The sequence below is a fragment of the Ascaphus truei genome, chromosome 18, assembly GCF_040206685.1.
Source record: "Ascaphus truei isolate aAscTru1 chromosome 18, aAscTru1.hap1, whole genome shotgun sequence".
In the NCBI taxonomy this organism is placed as follows: domain Eukaryota; kingdom Metazoa; phylum Chordata; class Amphibia; order Anura; family Ascaphidae; genus Ascaphus; species Ascaphus truei.
Window position 1 is genome coordinate 40,677,984 of NC_134500.1, and position 15,148 is coordinate 40,693,131.

The 15,148-nt window shown below is 51.5% G+C and overlaps 3 protein-coding genes across 3 annotated transcripts; 2 read left to right on the forward strand and 1 right to left on the reverse strand.

Annotated features, from left to right (window-relative positions):
• Positions 1-972: 972 nt before the first annotated feature.
• LOC142469288 (histone H1-like) lies at positions 973-1,708 on the forward strand. Its single transcript, XM_075576220.1, has one exon. The coding sequence runs from the start codon at positions 973-975 to the stop codon at positions 1,645-1,647; it is 675 nt and encodes a 224-aa protein (XP_075432335.1). The 3' UTR covers positions 1,648-1,708.
• A 1,373-nt stretch (positions 1,709-3,081) lies between these two features.
• On the reverse strand, positions 3,082-3,665 carry LOC142469290 (histone H3). The gene has a single exon (XM_075576221.1). The coding sequence runs from the start codon at positions 3,517-3,519 to the stop codon at positions 3,109-3,111; it is 411 nt and encodes a 136-aa protein (XP_075432336.1). The 5' UTR covers positions 3,520-3,665; the 3' UTR covers positions 3,082-3,108.
• A 10,552-nt stretch (positions 3,666-14,217) lies between these two features.
• Positions 14,218-14,613, forward strand: LOC142469222 (histone H2A type 1-like). Its single transcript, XM_075576180.1, has one exon. The coding sequence runs from the start codon at positions 14,218-14,220 to the stop codon at positions 14,611-14,613; it is 396 nt and encodes a 131-aa protein (XP_075432295.1).
• Positions 14,614-15,148: the final 535 nt, after the last annotated feature.

Sequence of the window (15,148 nt, forward strand, 5' to 3'; positions counted from 1 at the left end):
TCACAAAACATTGCAGTTCCTATAAAGAGTGCTAATAGGAACATTACAGTACATGGTTACATAACAACCCACAGGGTGACTAATGACCTATTCATCCATTAATATATATATTATTTGATAACTGAAATACAACTTTATAACACATCACAATTCTGTTACAAAGCTTAAAAAAAATAGTTGTTTTATTGTTACATTATTAAAATATTTACAGTAATTCATGTGTAGGTTACTATGAATTTTTTTCTTCTTAGAAAACATGTTACATACATAGAATTCTAAACTAATAATTTGCAGAACAGGTGTAATACAGGGTTTTTGAATCTCCCATTCAATAACAAATATTCATATCTGACAATTAAATAATACAGAGCTCAGTACGGGGGTAATGGAACAACATGACAGCAATGCAGACTTTTGTGCTACTTATACATATATAGTGAATCCCCAGACCATCTTTATATATTGGTATGCACTTTATTTGAAACTGATACTGTACAATAATATGTTCTTTGTGTCACTGTATGAGGATGGAGGTGGCACATGTAGTCTGAGCAAAGTAAAAGTGACAGAAATAGACAGATATGAAGACAATCTGGCAAATCCCATGATACAGAGCGGAACTTTCACCCATTATTCCTAATTGTGTTTGTACTTTTCCAACAACAAAATGATACTACAGTGAAGAGAATATAATTCCTTATAAATGAAATGCAAGAAGGGGAATTGTAGTAATAATTAGAGGATAAAATGCCCTTTTCTTGCAGCCTCAGAAACACAAAGTCAGAGCAGTGTTTGTGATCCAGGAGGATGAGACAGGGGCGGGGCACATTGATTATAACCAATGAGAGAGAAGCTCACTCCGACCACTAACCAATCACAGAGCAGCAGGCTGTGTATATAACTCCCGGCAGCTCCCCGCCCCAGTATAACTTTCTGTCACTGTGTTCCGGGATTTTACCTGCTGCAGCTGAAATGGCCGAGACCGCTCCTGCCCCTCCTCCTCCAGCTGAAAGCGCCGCCAAGAAGAAGCAGCCGAAGAAAGCGGCGGGAGCCTCGAAAAGCCGCCCAGCAAAGTCCGGTCCCAGCGTGTCCGATCTTCTAGTGAGAGCTGTGTCCGCCTCTAAAGAGCGCAGCGGGGTCTCCCTGTCCGCTCTGAAGAAGGCTCTGGCTGCAGGAGGCTACGATGTGGAGAAGAATAACAGCCGCCTGAAGCTGGCTCTTAAGGGCTTGGTGAGCAAGGAAACCCTGATCCAGCTGAAAGGGAGCGGAGCCTCCGGATCGTTCAAGCTGAATAAGAAGCAGCTGGAGAGCAAGGAGAAGGCGGCCAGGAAACAGGAGGCGGGGAAACCCAAGAAGCCAGCGGCAAGGAAACAACCCGCCAAGAAGCCAGCGGCAAGGAAACAACCCGCCAAGTCCCCCAAGAAGCCCAAAAAGGCTCCTGCGGGAGTGAAGAAAAGCCCGAAAAAGGTGAAGAAACCTGCGGCCGCCAAGAAGGCAGCAAAAAGTCCGAAGAAGTCTAAAGTTGCCAAGCCCAAGAAGGCTGTGAAGAGCCCGGCGGCTAAAAAGGTTGCAAAGCCCAAAGCTGCTAAGAGTCCAGCTAAGGCCAAGGCAGCAAAGCCCAAGAGGGCAGCAGCTTCTAAGAAGTGAGACCGAGAACTTCAGCCTCTTACAAACACAAAGGCTCTTTTAAGAGCCACCACAACCCCACAAAGAGAGCTCTGCACATAATGTCTAACTTAGAATGTGTCTCCATCTTATCACATGCAATGGTTTCTTTTACACCGGAGAACAGGCAAAGAAAATAAACCTAGTATGGGCTCTGACACCAACTGGATGTGAAATGAAATAGATACAAAATCAACTCTTTAATAACCAAAATTAAAATGATGGTTTTTTTTAATACGAGTATTAAACGCTAGGATCCTAAGGTCTGAACACTGTTCAGTGTTCTGGATCAGTAAATATGACTGCGAGTAAACCTCAGTGTGTAACAAGCAGTGGTGGACTAGTGGATAAATCAACTACTGTCCCCAAGGAATCAGTCATGTGGTCACTGTAACAGACTACAGTAGAGCTACAATCAGTGTAGTTGCTGTATCAACCCAGACCCTAGCCTGGTCTGCCTCATTGGCACAGCGCACTATATAGATAGATATCCAAATCAGCAAGTGAGGATACTACTATAATGTGGTGAAAAGAGACCTCGCCTCATTAGTGTAAACAGGTATTCACACTAGGCCAGTGTTTGCCATTAGTGATTTGCAGCTATCAGTACTTACCTAAGAGCACACCCTGTAAGATTTGTTCCTTACCTCAGATCCCTATAAGGACTGTTGTTTAGTGTGTTACTTGAATCTCATAGAACACACTACTACTTTAGACCCGGAACCTATACGGTTCCAGTATTGAAGGTCAGAACACCTTCAGGTCGTTGTTTTTAATACCCAATATTTTACATACTTGTTGCAGTTAATAAAGTTATGTTTGTAACCATTCATTCATCACCAGAGTGTGAAATTGAGTGCTATATTTGGGTTCTCTTCTGTGCATATACCCAAAGCACCGTTCACCATTTACTTGTCAGTGGCAGAAGCAGGGGCTCCCCTATTGCTTTACATTAAAAGATCAGTACATTGTGGAGGTAACAATAATAATTATGTAGTTAGGGTACAGTGGGTGCTAAACAATGAGCAAACAGACAGGAACCTATCAAGTATCAAGCACAAAAGTTCCCATAAAACTTCAATGTGATCTCCGGAGGCACATGAAAGTGACGTAGGAGGGAGAATTACTACACTTTCTATGTACAACATATGAAATCAGACTAGCCAGGTTTCTTTTTAGTTACGTGTGCCTATATATAGCGTACAAAAATGATTGTATGTTTATATAAGACATCTTAAACTTATATGCACAAATACCGAATATGCCTTTATCTATATTGTCACGCCTAAAAGGGATGTGGATACGTCTCCTTTCTAATTCTCTATATGGAGATCACTATACGTATCTGTTAATATTGATCTACTAGCCAATTTGATTGATAATTTGGTGGCTCTGAAAAGAGCCTTTATTGTTCTGGGTGTAAATGAAGTGGGTGCAGTTAGCCTAAGCTCTCTCCCCTCTGATCCTGCGGGCCAGCTGGATGTCCTTGGGCATGATGGTGACTCTCTTGGCGTGGATAGCGCATAGGTTGGTGTCCTCGAAGAGCCCCACCAGATAAGCCTCGCTGGCCTCCTGCAGAGCCATGACGGCCGAGCTCTGAAAGCGTAGATCAGTCTTGAAGTCCTGGGCGATCTCCCGGACCAGGCGCTGGAAGGGCAGCTTGCGGATGAGCAGCTCGGTGGACTTCTGGTAGCGGCGGATCTCCCGGAGAGCCACAGTACCGGGCCGGTAGCGGTGAGGCTTCTTCACTCCGCCGGTGGCCGGAGCGCTCTTTCTGGCAGCCTTGGTCGCTAGCTGCTTACGGGGAGCCTTTCCTCCGGTGGATTTTCGGGCGGTCTGCTTGGTCCGGGCCATCCTTTGCTGTGACAGTGATCCTCTCCGATCCTAACCTAACTCTGACTACAAAATCACTGACCGTTCTGTTCTGACTGACAGATTAAATCTGTCAGTGGTGATATTGGATACCGAGGCTTGAGCCTCATTACTCCAAGTTCTCTTGTTGAGTGTATTGTCGCACTCTTTAGGAAGCTTCTTGATCTGTGTTACTTGCCACAGTTGAGTTGGTTTCACAGGTTCAGCGCTGTGATGGGTCGTGGGTAGCGGTCAAATGGGTTTGCAGAGATCGCAGCAAGCTTCTTGATCAGCGGGTTTGAGTTCTGGTCCAGTTCCTTGTAGAATTTCTTGTTGAGCTTCTTTAGATGTTCATCTAACATCTCGATACCCAGTTCCCTATGAAGGTCTGCTATTCTTGTAGGAAGTGGAGCGTTGGACGCAATCCGCAGCGCCTTGTTCTGTAATTTTTGGAGAGATGATCTTTGATGTTGGTGGCAACCACTCCACACCGGGGAGGCGTATGTCATTGTGGGTCTAATGATCGCCTTGATCACATTGACTTTGCTCTTGATGGGCATGGTCCTTGTCTTCAGCAGAGGGTACAGTGCTGCCAGCTTGGTTGTTGCCTTCTGTTGAATCTTCTCAATGTGGTTTCTCCAGCTTAGTTTGCTATCTAGGATTACACCTAGGTAAGAGCTGTTTGGCTCCCATTTGACAGCCTCTCCGTTGAGGGTGATTGGCGGGTGTGCCTTGATCCTCTTTTTGGTAAACAGTGTAGCTGTAGTCTTGCTGGAGTTCAGTCCTACTTGCCAGTCGCTGTACCATGTTGATAGCATGTCTAGTGCTTTCTGGATGTTCTTAGCTACTTCTTTCTCTCTGAAGGACTGGGAGATGACTGCCACATCGTCTGCGTAGAGTGCCAGTTGAGTCTTGTGGAGGTCTGTGGGGATGTCATTCATGAAGAGGTTGAAAAGGAAAGGTCCCAGGACTGATCCCTGTGGCACGCCAGCGCGGATGGGGCGTGTTGTTGAGAGCTCTTCCCGCACAGCCACGTGGAATGTGCGCTCCCGCAAGTAGCTGGCAGTCAGCTTAATCAGGTAGTTTGGGAATTTCAGGTTGATCATTTTGTGCAGTAGTCCTTCATGCCAAACTCTGTCAAACGCTTTGGCCACGTCCAAGAAGACAACTCCAGTTGATTTGTGGATGTTGAATCCATGGCTTATTATGTCAACGACTCGCAGCAGCTGATGGTTGGTTGAGTGGTCCTTCCGGAATCCAAATTGCTCCTTTAGTAGAATGTTTTTACCAGAGGCAAAGTGGCGGAGGCGCGTAAGAATAACTTTCTCCAGGAGTTTCGACAGTCCAGAGAGCAGGCTTATCGGACGGTAGTTTGCAGGATCCCTCCGTGGTTTTCCAGGCTTTGGAAATACAATGACCTTGGCTTCCTTCCAGGATTGAGGAAAGTGCTGGAGCCGCATGCATGCATTGAAGATTTCTGCAAGGCATTCCATGGCTGCCGGCGGAAGCTTCTTGATGGCCAGGTTGGTAATTCCGTCACTTCCTGGTGCTTTGCCATTTGCCAGCTTTTCTGCAAGTTGCATTATCTCAGTCCTGGTGCATCCTTCAAGGGTTTCCGCTTCGGTCTCTGGTAGGTGCTCGGTAAGATGCCTGTTAACTCCTTGCTCAACTTCCTGTGCTATTTTGCTGGCTTGGTTAGGCCTAAAAGTTGTCTCCAGTGTGTCAGCGAGAACCTCTGCCTTGTCCTTGTTGCTACATGCCAGGTGGGTCTGGCCCTGGATCGGTGGATTAGGCTCCTTCTTGCCGGTCAGGCGTCGGGTCATTCTCCAAACAGAGTTGTCGGATTCCTTCAGCTTGGCTGCTGCGGCCTCCCACCTCTCCCCCCGGTGTTGGCTGATTTGCTGTCGCAGTAGTCTGGCAAGTGAGTTGTACTTTACCAGAAGGTCAGGTGTGCGGAACTTCTGCCATTGGCGTCGGGCCCTGTTTTTCTCAGCAATCGCTTGCTTGATCCCGCTCGGTAGGTCGTAGATGGAGCAGCGTTTGGGCATCTGTTTCGGGACGCTGTGCTCTATTGCATGTTGGACTGCGGTAGTAAAGGTGTTAACAGCATCATCAATGTCTCCGTTGGTGTCCAAGGGGCGGGGGTTTGTGATGTTGCTCAACTCTTCTTTGTACAGGCTCCAGTTCGCCCTGGTGAAGTTGTACCTGGGTGTTTGCTGGTGGGTTTCCATCTCGTCGCCAACAGTAATGGTAACTGGGTTGTGGTCTGAGGTCAGTTCCGCCAGGGTTTCCAACTGGACAGAATATTTCACGTTCTTCAGTAAGACAATGTCCAGGACATCCGGTGTGTGGCTTGCAGTGCCTGGGTAGTGGGTGGGTTCTGTAGGGCCAGCCACTACAAAGTCACTCTCCTTTGAGTAAGCAAGAAGAGCTTGTCCTCTGGAGTTTGCTGTCCTTGAGTTCCAGCACCAGTGTTTGGCATTTAGGTCTCCCCCGATGATGGTTGGGACAGTGGAGTCCAGCAGAGCTTCCAAGTCTCCCAAATGTAGCTTCACCTTAGGGGGGCAGTAGGTGGCAATTAGTCGCAGTGGTCCTGTTGCAGTCTTTAGCTGTACTCCAGTGGCTTCAATACTCCGGAGGGGTGGTAGTGCAATCTCATTATGGCTGACCCGTGTGTTAACAATCACAGCCGTCCCACCACCTCTGGCTCCTGTTGCCCGGTCGGTACGGTATACCCTGTGGTTCGCCAGGCTTAGTTTTTGGTTTCCTTGAAGGTGGATCTCCGAGAGCAGAGCTGCGCATACATTCCTTGATTCCATCAGGTGAAGGAGTTCATCTGTCTTCTTGCTGATACCATTTGCATTCCACATCACGATGACAGAACTGCGTTTAGATGTTGCTGCCATGGTGGTTAGTTTCTGTGCTCCTGAGAAGGGCCGGGATGAGATTCGCTATCATTGTCACAATGGGGTGAATATCCATTCTCGCAATAGCGCTCGCTATTTTAAGGATGATCTCTAGCCAGTTTGTTGGGCTTGCGGTTCCGCCTGCGGGGTCCGGGTTGGCCGCCTCAACGGGGTTGGTGGATGCTGTCCTGAGAGTTTCCGCGTAGGTCTGTCCGTCTGGGTTTTGCATCCTCTGGGTGGATGCCGTGCCTTGGTCTGGGATCAGGTGTTCTGTGGTCCTCTGTCTCTCCGGCGCCAGGCGGGGAAGCTGGTATTGAGTAGTGGGTGTCTTCCTTGGTGCCTGCTCCATCAGGTGGGGTGTCCGCTTTTCCCGTTCCTCTTGCTTTGCTTTTGTGAGGTACGGGCAACCACGGTAGCTTGCCGGGTGTGGGCCTTTGCAGTTTGCACATGTCGCCGGCTCCTTCTTCCTATCTCGTGGGCATTCCTTGGAGTTGTGGTTCTCTCCACAACACACACAGCGTGGCTTCTGGTGGCAGAATGCAGAGGTATGCCCGAGCCGTTGGCAGTTGAAACACATGGTTGGGCCTTTTCTGCCCTTTGGCGCTTCTGTGGTTACCACACAGCTACAAAGCTTGGTAATCTTGGTAAGATCTGCAGGCTGGCTCTCCGGGGTTTCTGCCAGTGTGACAATAAACAAAGGGAACTTCTTGGTCTTGTCCACCGGGGATGTCAACTGGGCTACGCTCTTGACTGGTAGTCCATGTTCCGCGAGGTCGTGGGAAATCTCCCCCACGGAGGCGTTTGCTGGTAAGCCGCGAATTACAAATTTCTGGGGCTTTAGGCGCGTCAGTGGGAAGGTGTAGTATTCTATGCCCTGCTTTGCAAAGCAGTCCGTCAAGCTCCGGTAGTCGTCCACAGTTGTGGTAGTGATCTTTGCGTGGTTCGCCCGTGGTTTAACTACAAACGGGGAAGTGCAGTGTTCGGTGAGGATGTCGACAAGGTCCTTGTGGGTCTTCATATTCCTGACCATTACCGGTGGTATGCGAATCTTTTTGGGTGGGAGTGCAGTCTCTTCATCGTTGCACCTGGGCCCTGAGCAGTCATCGGCACCAGCAAGTGGCTCGAAGCGGTTTGATGTTTTGATGCCTTGGTCTTCCTTGTGCTTCTGCATCTTTGTCTTTGCTACCGATGGAGGGGAAGAACCATTGGAGCTATCAGAGTTTGCTCGCCCTCTCTTCTTCACTAAAGTGTAGTCCATGTCTTCTGCAGCATCATGTATTGCAGTCTCTATAGGTGGCACATTTGCCTCTGCCATAATAAGGCGCAGACCAGAGCCACGCACCCGCACGGCGGCGGGCACACGGCACAAATCAGAGCCACACGTACGGCGGCGGGCACACGGCACAAATCAGAGCCACACGCACGGCGGCGAGCACACGGCACAAGTCAGAGCCACACACACACACGGCGGCGAGCACACAGCCCAAATCAGAGCCACGCACCCGCACGGCGGCGGGCACACGGCCCAAATCAGAGCCACGCACCCGCACGGCAGCGGGCACACGGCCCAAATCAGAGCCACACACACGCACGGCGGTGAGCACACGGCCCAAAGCACGCAACGCAGGGAGCAAAAGCACACGGCGCAGGGGGGGGCACAGCACAGAGCGCAGGGGGGGGCACAGCACAGAGCGCAGGGGGGGCACAGCACAGAGCGCAGGGGGGGCACAGCACAGAGCGCAGGGGGGGCACAGCACAGAGCGCAGGGGGGAGCACAGAGCACAGGGGGGAGCACAGAGCACAGGGGGGAGCACAGAGCACAGGGGGGAGCACAGCACAGAGCGCAGGGGGGCACAGCAGAGAGCGCAGGGGGGCACAGCACAGAGCACAGGGGGGCGCAGCACAGCGCACAGGGGGGGGCACTGAGCACTGGGGGGGGCACAGAGCACGGGGGGGGCACAGAGCACAGGGGGGGGCACTGCACTAAACAGGGGGGGGGCACAGCACTAGGCAGGGGGGGGGGCAAGGCCGGGGGTCACAGCAAGTCGCAGCTCTGGGCTCAGTAATGCACACAGAACTCAGTATACAGTGCAATAAAGCTATAAAGCAAAGCGATGGGCAATGAACCATGTGGCAGCGGCGGCTCTCCCCCACGTGGCAGCAGCGGCGGCTCTCCAAACGGGCCAGTCAATACATCCCCGACTGAAACTCCGGAAAGTGGTGTCGGCGGCGGGCGCTGTGATGGGAAGTGACCCACTCGAGGAGTCATCAGCCTCTCCGGTCAGTTCAATGAATGAATGACTACCGACTGACTACAAAATCACTGACCGTTCTGTTCTGACTGACAGATTAAATCTGTCAGTGGTGATATTGGATACCGAGGCTTGAGCCTCATTACTCCAAGTTCTCTTGTTGAGTGTATTGTCGCACTCTTTAGGAAGCTTCTTGATCTGTGTTACTTGCCACAGTTGAGTTGGTTTCACAGGTTCAGCGCTGTGATGGGTCGTGGGTAGCGGTCAAATGGGTTTGCAGAGATCGCAGCAAGCTTCTTGATCAGCGGGTTTGAGTTCTGGTCCAGTTCCTTGTAGAATTTCTTGTTGAGCTTCTTTAGATGTTCATCTAACATCTCGATACCCAGTTCCCTATGAAGGTCTGCTATTCTTGTAGGAAGTGGAGCGTTGGACGCAATCCGCAGCGCCTTGTTCTGTAATTTTTGGAGAGATGATCTTTGATGTTGGTGGCAACCACTCCACACCGGGGAGGCGTATGTCATTGTGGGTCTAATGATCGCCTTGATCACATTGACTTTGCTCTTGATGGGCATGGTCCTTGTCTTCAGCAGAGGGTACAGTGCTGCCAGCTTGGTTGTTGCCTTCTGTTGAATCTTCTCAATGTGGTTTCTCCAGCTTAGTTTGCTATCTAGGATTACACCTAGGTAAGAGCTGTTTGGCTCCCATTTGACAGCCTCTCCGTTGAGGGTGATTGGCGGGTGTGCCTTGATCCTCTTTTTGGTAAACAGTGTAGCTGTAGTCTTGCTGGAGTTCAGTCCTACTTGCCAGTCGCTGTACCATGTTGATAGCATGTCTAGTGCTTTCTGGATGTTCTTAGCTACTTCTTTCTCTCTGAAGGACTGGGAGATGACTGCCACATCGTCTGCGTAGAGTGCCAGTTGAGTCTTGTGGAGGTCTGTGGGGATGTCATTCATGAAGAGGTTGAAAAGGAAAGGTCCCAGGACTGATCCCTGTGGCACGCCAGCGCGGATGGGGCGTGTTGTTGAGAGCTCTTCCCGCACAGCCACGTGGAATGTGCGCTCCCGCAAGTAGCTTGCAGTCAGCTTAATCAGGTAGTTTGGGAATTTCAGGTTGATCATTTTGTGCAGTAGTCCTTCATGCCAAACTCTGTCAAACGCTTTGGCCACGTCCAAGAAGACAACTCCAGTTGATTTGTGGATGTTGAACCCATGGCTTATTATGTCAACGACTCGCAGCAGCTGATGGTTGGTTGAGTGGTCCTTCCGGAATCCAAATTGCTCCTTTAGTAGAATGTTTTTACCAGAGGCAAAGTGGCGGAGGCGCGTAAGAATAACTTTCTCCAGGAGTTTCGACAGTCCAGAGAGCAGGCTTATCGGACGGTAGTTTGCAGGATCCCTCCGTGGTTTTCCAGGCTTTGGAAATACAATGACCTTGGCTTCCTTCCAGGATTGAGGAAAGTGCTGGAGCCGCATGCATGCATTGAAGATTTCTGTGAGGCATTCCATGGCTGCCGGCGGAAGCTTCTTGATGGCCAGGTTGGTAATTCCGTCACTTCCTGGTGCTTTGCCATTTGCCAGCTTTTCTGCAAGTTGCGTTATCTCAGTCCTGGTGCATCCTTCAAGGGTTTCCGCTTCGGTCTCTGGTAGGTGCTCGGTAAGATGCCTGTTAACTCCTTGCTCAACTTCCCGTGCTATTTTGCTGGCTTGGTTAGGCCTAAAAGTTGTCTCCAGTGTGTCAGCGAGAACCTCTGCCATGTCCTTGTTGCTACATGCCAGGTGGGTCTGGCCCTGGATAGGTGGATTAGGCTCCTTCTTCCCGGTCAGGCGTCGGGTCATTCTCCAAACAGAGTTGTCGGATTCCTTCAGCTTGGCTGCTGCGGCCTCCCACCTCTCCCCCCGGTGTTGGCTGATTTGCTGTCGCAGTAGTCTGGCAAGTGAGTTGTACTTTACCAGAAGGTCAGGTGTGCGGAACTTCTGCCACTGGCGTCGAGCCCTGTTTTTCTCAGCAATCGCTTGCTTGATCCCGCTCGGTAGGTCGTAGATGGAGCAGCGTTTGGGCATCTGTTTTGGGACGCTGTGCTCTATTGCATGTTGGACTGCGGTAGTAAAGGTGTTAACAGCATCATCAATGTCTCCGTTGGTGTCCAAGGGGCGGGGGTTTGTGATGTTGCTCAACTCTTCTTTGTACAGGCTCCAGTTCGCCCTGGTGAAGTTGTACCTGGGTGTTTGCTGGTGGGTTTCCATCTCGTCGCCAACAGTAATGGTAACTGGGTTGTGGTCTGAGGTCAGTTCCGCCAGGGTTTCCAACTGGACAGAATGTTTCACGTTCTTCAGTAAGACAATGTCCAGGACATCCGGTGTGTGGCTTGCAGTGCCTGGGTAGTGGGTGGGTTCTGTAGGGCCAGCCACTACAAAGTCACTCTCCTTTGAGTAAGCAAGAAGAGCTTGTCCTCTGGAGTTTGCTGTCCTTGAGTTCCAGCACCGATGTTTGGCATTTAGGTCTCCCCCGATGATGGTTGGGACAGTGGAGTCCAGCAGAGCTTCCAAGTCTCCCAAATGTAGCTTCACCTTAGGGGGGCAGTAGGTGGCAATTAGTCGCAGTGGTCCTGTTGCAGTCTTTACCTGTACTCCAGTGGCTTCAATACTCCGGAGGGGTGGTAGTGCAATCTCATTATGGCTGACCCGTGTGTTAACAATCACAGCCGTCCCACCACCTCTGGCTCCTGTTGCCCGGTCGGTACGGTATACCCTGTGGTTCGCCAGGCTTAGTTTTTGGTTTCCTTGAAGGTGGGTCTCCGAGAGCAGAGCTGCGCATACATTCCTCGATTCCATCAGGTGAAGGAGTTCATCTGTCTTCTTGCTGATACCATTTGCATTCCACATCACGATGACAGAACTGCGTTTAGATGTTGCTGCCATGGTGGTTAGTTTCTGTGCTCCTGAGAAGGGCCGGGATGAGATTCGCTATCATTGTCACAATGGGGTGAATATCCATTCTCGCAATAGCGCTCGCTATTTTAAGGATGATCTCTAGCCAGTTTGTTGGGCTTGCGGTTCCGCCTGCGGGGTCCGGGTTGGCCGCCTCAACGGGGTTGGTGAATGGTGTCCTGAGAGTTTCCGCGTAGGTCTGTCCGTCTGGGTTTTGCATCCTCTGGGTGGATGCCGTGCCTTGGTCTGGGATCAGGTGTTCTGTGGTCCTCTGTCTCTCCGGCGCCAGGCGGGGAAGCTGGTATTGAGTAGTGGGTGTCTTCCTTGGTGCCTGCTCCATCAGGTGAGGTGTCCGCTTTTCCCGTGCCTCTTGCTTTGCTTTTGTGAGGTACGGGCAACCACGGTAGCTTGCCGGGTGTGGGCCTTTGCAGTTTGCACATGTCGCCGGCTCCTTCTTCCTATCTCGTGGGCATTCCTTGGAGTTGTGGTTCTCTCCACAACACACACAGCGTGGCTTCTGGTGGCAGAATGCAGAGGTATGCCCGAGCCGTTGGCAGTTGAAACACATGGTTGGGCCTTTTCTGCCCTTTGGCGCTTCTGTGGTTACCACACAGCTACAGAGCTTGGTAATCTTGGTAAGATCTGCAGGCTGGCTCTCCGGGGTTTCTGCCAGTGTGACAATAAACAAAGGGAACTTCTTGGTCTTGTCCACCGGGGATGTCAATTGGGCTACGCTCTTGACTGGAAGTCCATGTTCCGCGAGGTCGTGGGAAATCTCCCCCACGGAGGCGTTTGCTGGTAAGCCGCGAATTACAAATTTCTGGGGCTTTAGGCGCGTCAGTGGGAAGGTGTAGTATTCTATGCCCTGCTTTGCAAAGCAGTCCGTTAAGCTCCGGTAGTCGTCCACAGTTGTGGTAGTGATCTTTGCGTGGTTCGCCCGTGGTTTAACTACAAACGGGGAAGTGCAGTGCTCGGTGAGGATGTCGACAAGGTCCTTGTGGGTCTTCATATTCCTAACCATTACCGGTGGTATGCGAATCTTTTTGGGTGGGAGTGCAGTCTCTTCATCGTTGCACCTGGGCCCTGAGCAGTCATCGGCATTAGCAAGTGGCTCGAAGCGGTTTGATGTTTTGATGCCTTGGTCTTCCTTGTGCTTCTGCATCTTTGTCTTTGCTACCGATGGAGGGGAAGAACCATTGGAGCTATCAGAGTTTGCTCGCCCTCTCTTCTTCACTAAAGTGTAGTCCATGTCTTCTGCAGCATCATGTATTGCAGTCTCCATAGGTGGCACATTTGCCTCTGCCATAATAAGGCGCAGACCAGAGCCACGCACCCGCACGGCGGCGGGCACACGGCACAAATCAGAGCCACACGCACGGCGGCGAGCACTCTGCACAAATCAGAGCCACGCACACGGCGGCGAGCACACGGCACAAGTCAGAGCCACGCACCCGCACGGCGGCGAGCACACAGCCCAAATCAGAGCCACGCACCCGCACGGCGGCGGGCACACGGCCCAAATCAGAGCCACACACACGCACGGCGGTGAGCACACGGCCCAAAGCACGCAACGCAGGGAGCAAGAGCACACGGCGCAGGGGGGGGCACGGCACCAAGTTCAGGGGGGGCACAGCACAGAGCGCAGGGGGGGCACAGCACAGAGCGCAGGGGGGGGCACAGCACAGAGCGCAGGGGGGGCACAGCACAGAGCGCAGGGGGGGCACAGCACAGAGCGCAGGGGGGGCACAGCACAGAGCGCAGGGGGGGGCACAGCACAGAGCGCAGGGGGGAGCAGAGAGCACAGGGGGGAGCACAGAGCACAGGGGGGCACAGCACAGAGCACAGGGGGGCACAGCACAGAGCGCGGGGGGGCACAACACAGAGCACAGGGGGGCGCAGCACAGCGCACAGGGGGGGGCACTGAGCACTGGGGGGGCACAGAGCACGGGGGGGCACAGAGCACAGGGGGTGGGGCACTGCACTAAACAGGGGGGGGCACAGCACTAGGCAGGGGGGGGGGGCAAGGCCGGGGGTCACAGCAAGTCGCAGCTCTGGGCTCAGTACTGCACACAGAACTCAGCATACAGTGCAATAAAGCTATAAAGCAAAGCGATGGGCAATGACCCACGTGGCAGCAGCAGCTCTCCCACACGTGGCAGCAGCGGCGGCTCTCCAAACGGGCCAGTCAATACATCCCCGACTGAAACTCTGGAAAGTGGTGTCGGCGGCGGGCGCTGTGATGGGAAGTGACCCACTCGAGGAGTCATCAGCCTCTCCGGTCATTTCAAAAGACTCAGTCAGACTCCTATCTCTAATGTATCAATCTATGTCCAACTCCTCCCCCAGCAGCTCTATTTATAGGCATCGTATGCAAAGGAGCAGCCCAAGTCTTCTGTTCTTCTACTGGCTGATTTTGTTATGTGACATTTTATGACATCATCAGATGTATTGCAACTACGATGATTGGTGGATACAGGATTCTGGAACTGATTGGCTTATTTCAAAACTGACCAATCACAGGGGAGTGCTGCTGCTGTATAAGTGTATAAATAAGGGTACAGGGGGCGGGGTTTGTTATTTCTCTCGCTGTCACCGCTGCACTGTGACAGATACACGATGTCTGGAAGAGGCAAACACGGCGGGAAAACTCGCGCTAAGGGCAAGACTCGCTCATCTCGGGCCGGGCTGCAGTTTCCAGTCGGCCGCGTGCACAGACTACTCCGGAAGGGGAATTATGCTCAGCGTGTGGGTGCCGGAGCCCCGGTCTATTTGGCCGCAGTGCTGGAATACCTGACCGCTGAGATCCTGGAGTTGGCCGGTAACGCCGCCCGGGACAATAAGAAGTCCCGCATCATCCCCCGGCACCTGCAGCTCGCTGTGCGGAACGATGAGGAGCTGAACAGGCTGCTCGGAGGGGTTACCATCGCCCAGGGGGGTGTCCTGCCCAACATCCAGGCCGTGCTGCTGCCCAAGAAAACCGAGAGCCATAAACCGGCCAAGAGCAGCAAGTGAGCTTCACCCCGAGACCAGGAGCAGAGACCCCCAGATACCCAACACAAAGGCTCTTTTCAGAGCCACCCACAATATCAAAAAAGCGTTACATTATTTCATATTTGCTGCAGGGAGATAGAAATATATCTCAATATTATAAGTTGGTTTTAATTGTTAATGCTGTTTTGCTAATGTTAGCTCACTTTATATTTTAAATGTTTAATAGTTAAAGTGCATGTGTGTGAAGGTGTCAGTGCTGTTGAGAGAAGCACCAATGATTTGATATAACACTGCAGTTGATACACAAAGGAATAGAAGTAATCATTTGGAAACTGATATTGGCTTTCCCTGTAATAAGAGGTTTGGGTTCAGTTAGACGTGTAGTCACTGCTATAGATTTGTAACTTGAGGGGGAAATCTGTATTTCATACCATGAAGACACTTCAATATAGAAGTTGCGGTTATTCATTAGAATAAAAGACCTCTTGAAACTATATGCCACACGGTGGCGCTGTTGTGTTACAAACGGTATCTTCATTACTTGCATTGTAAATTC

What these genes read in the sequence shown, in the direction of transcription:
- LOC142469288 (XM_075576220.1), top strand. Translation starts at nt 973, where the DNA reads ATGGCCGAGACCGCTCCTGCCCCTCCTCCTCCAGCTGAAAGCGCCGCC.
- LOC142469290 (XM_075576221.1), bottom strand. Translation starts at nt 3,519, where the DNA reads ATGGCCCGGACCAAGCAGACCGCCCGAAAATCCACCGGAGGAAAGGCT.
- LOC142469222 (XM_075576180.1), top strand. Translation starts at nt 14,218, where the DNA reads ATGTCTGGAAGAGGCAAACACGGCGGGAAAACTCGCGCTAAGGGCAAG.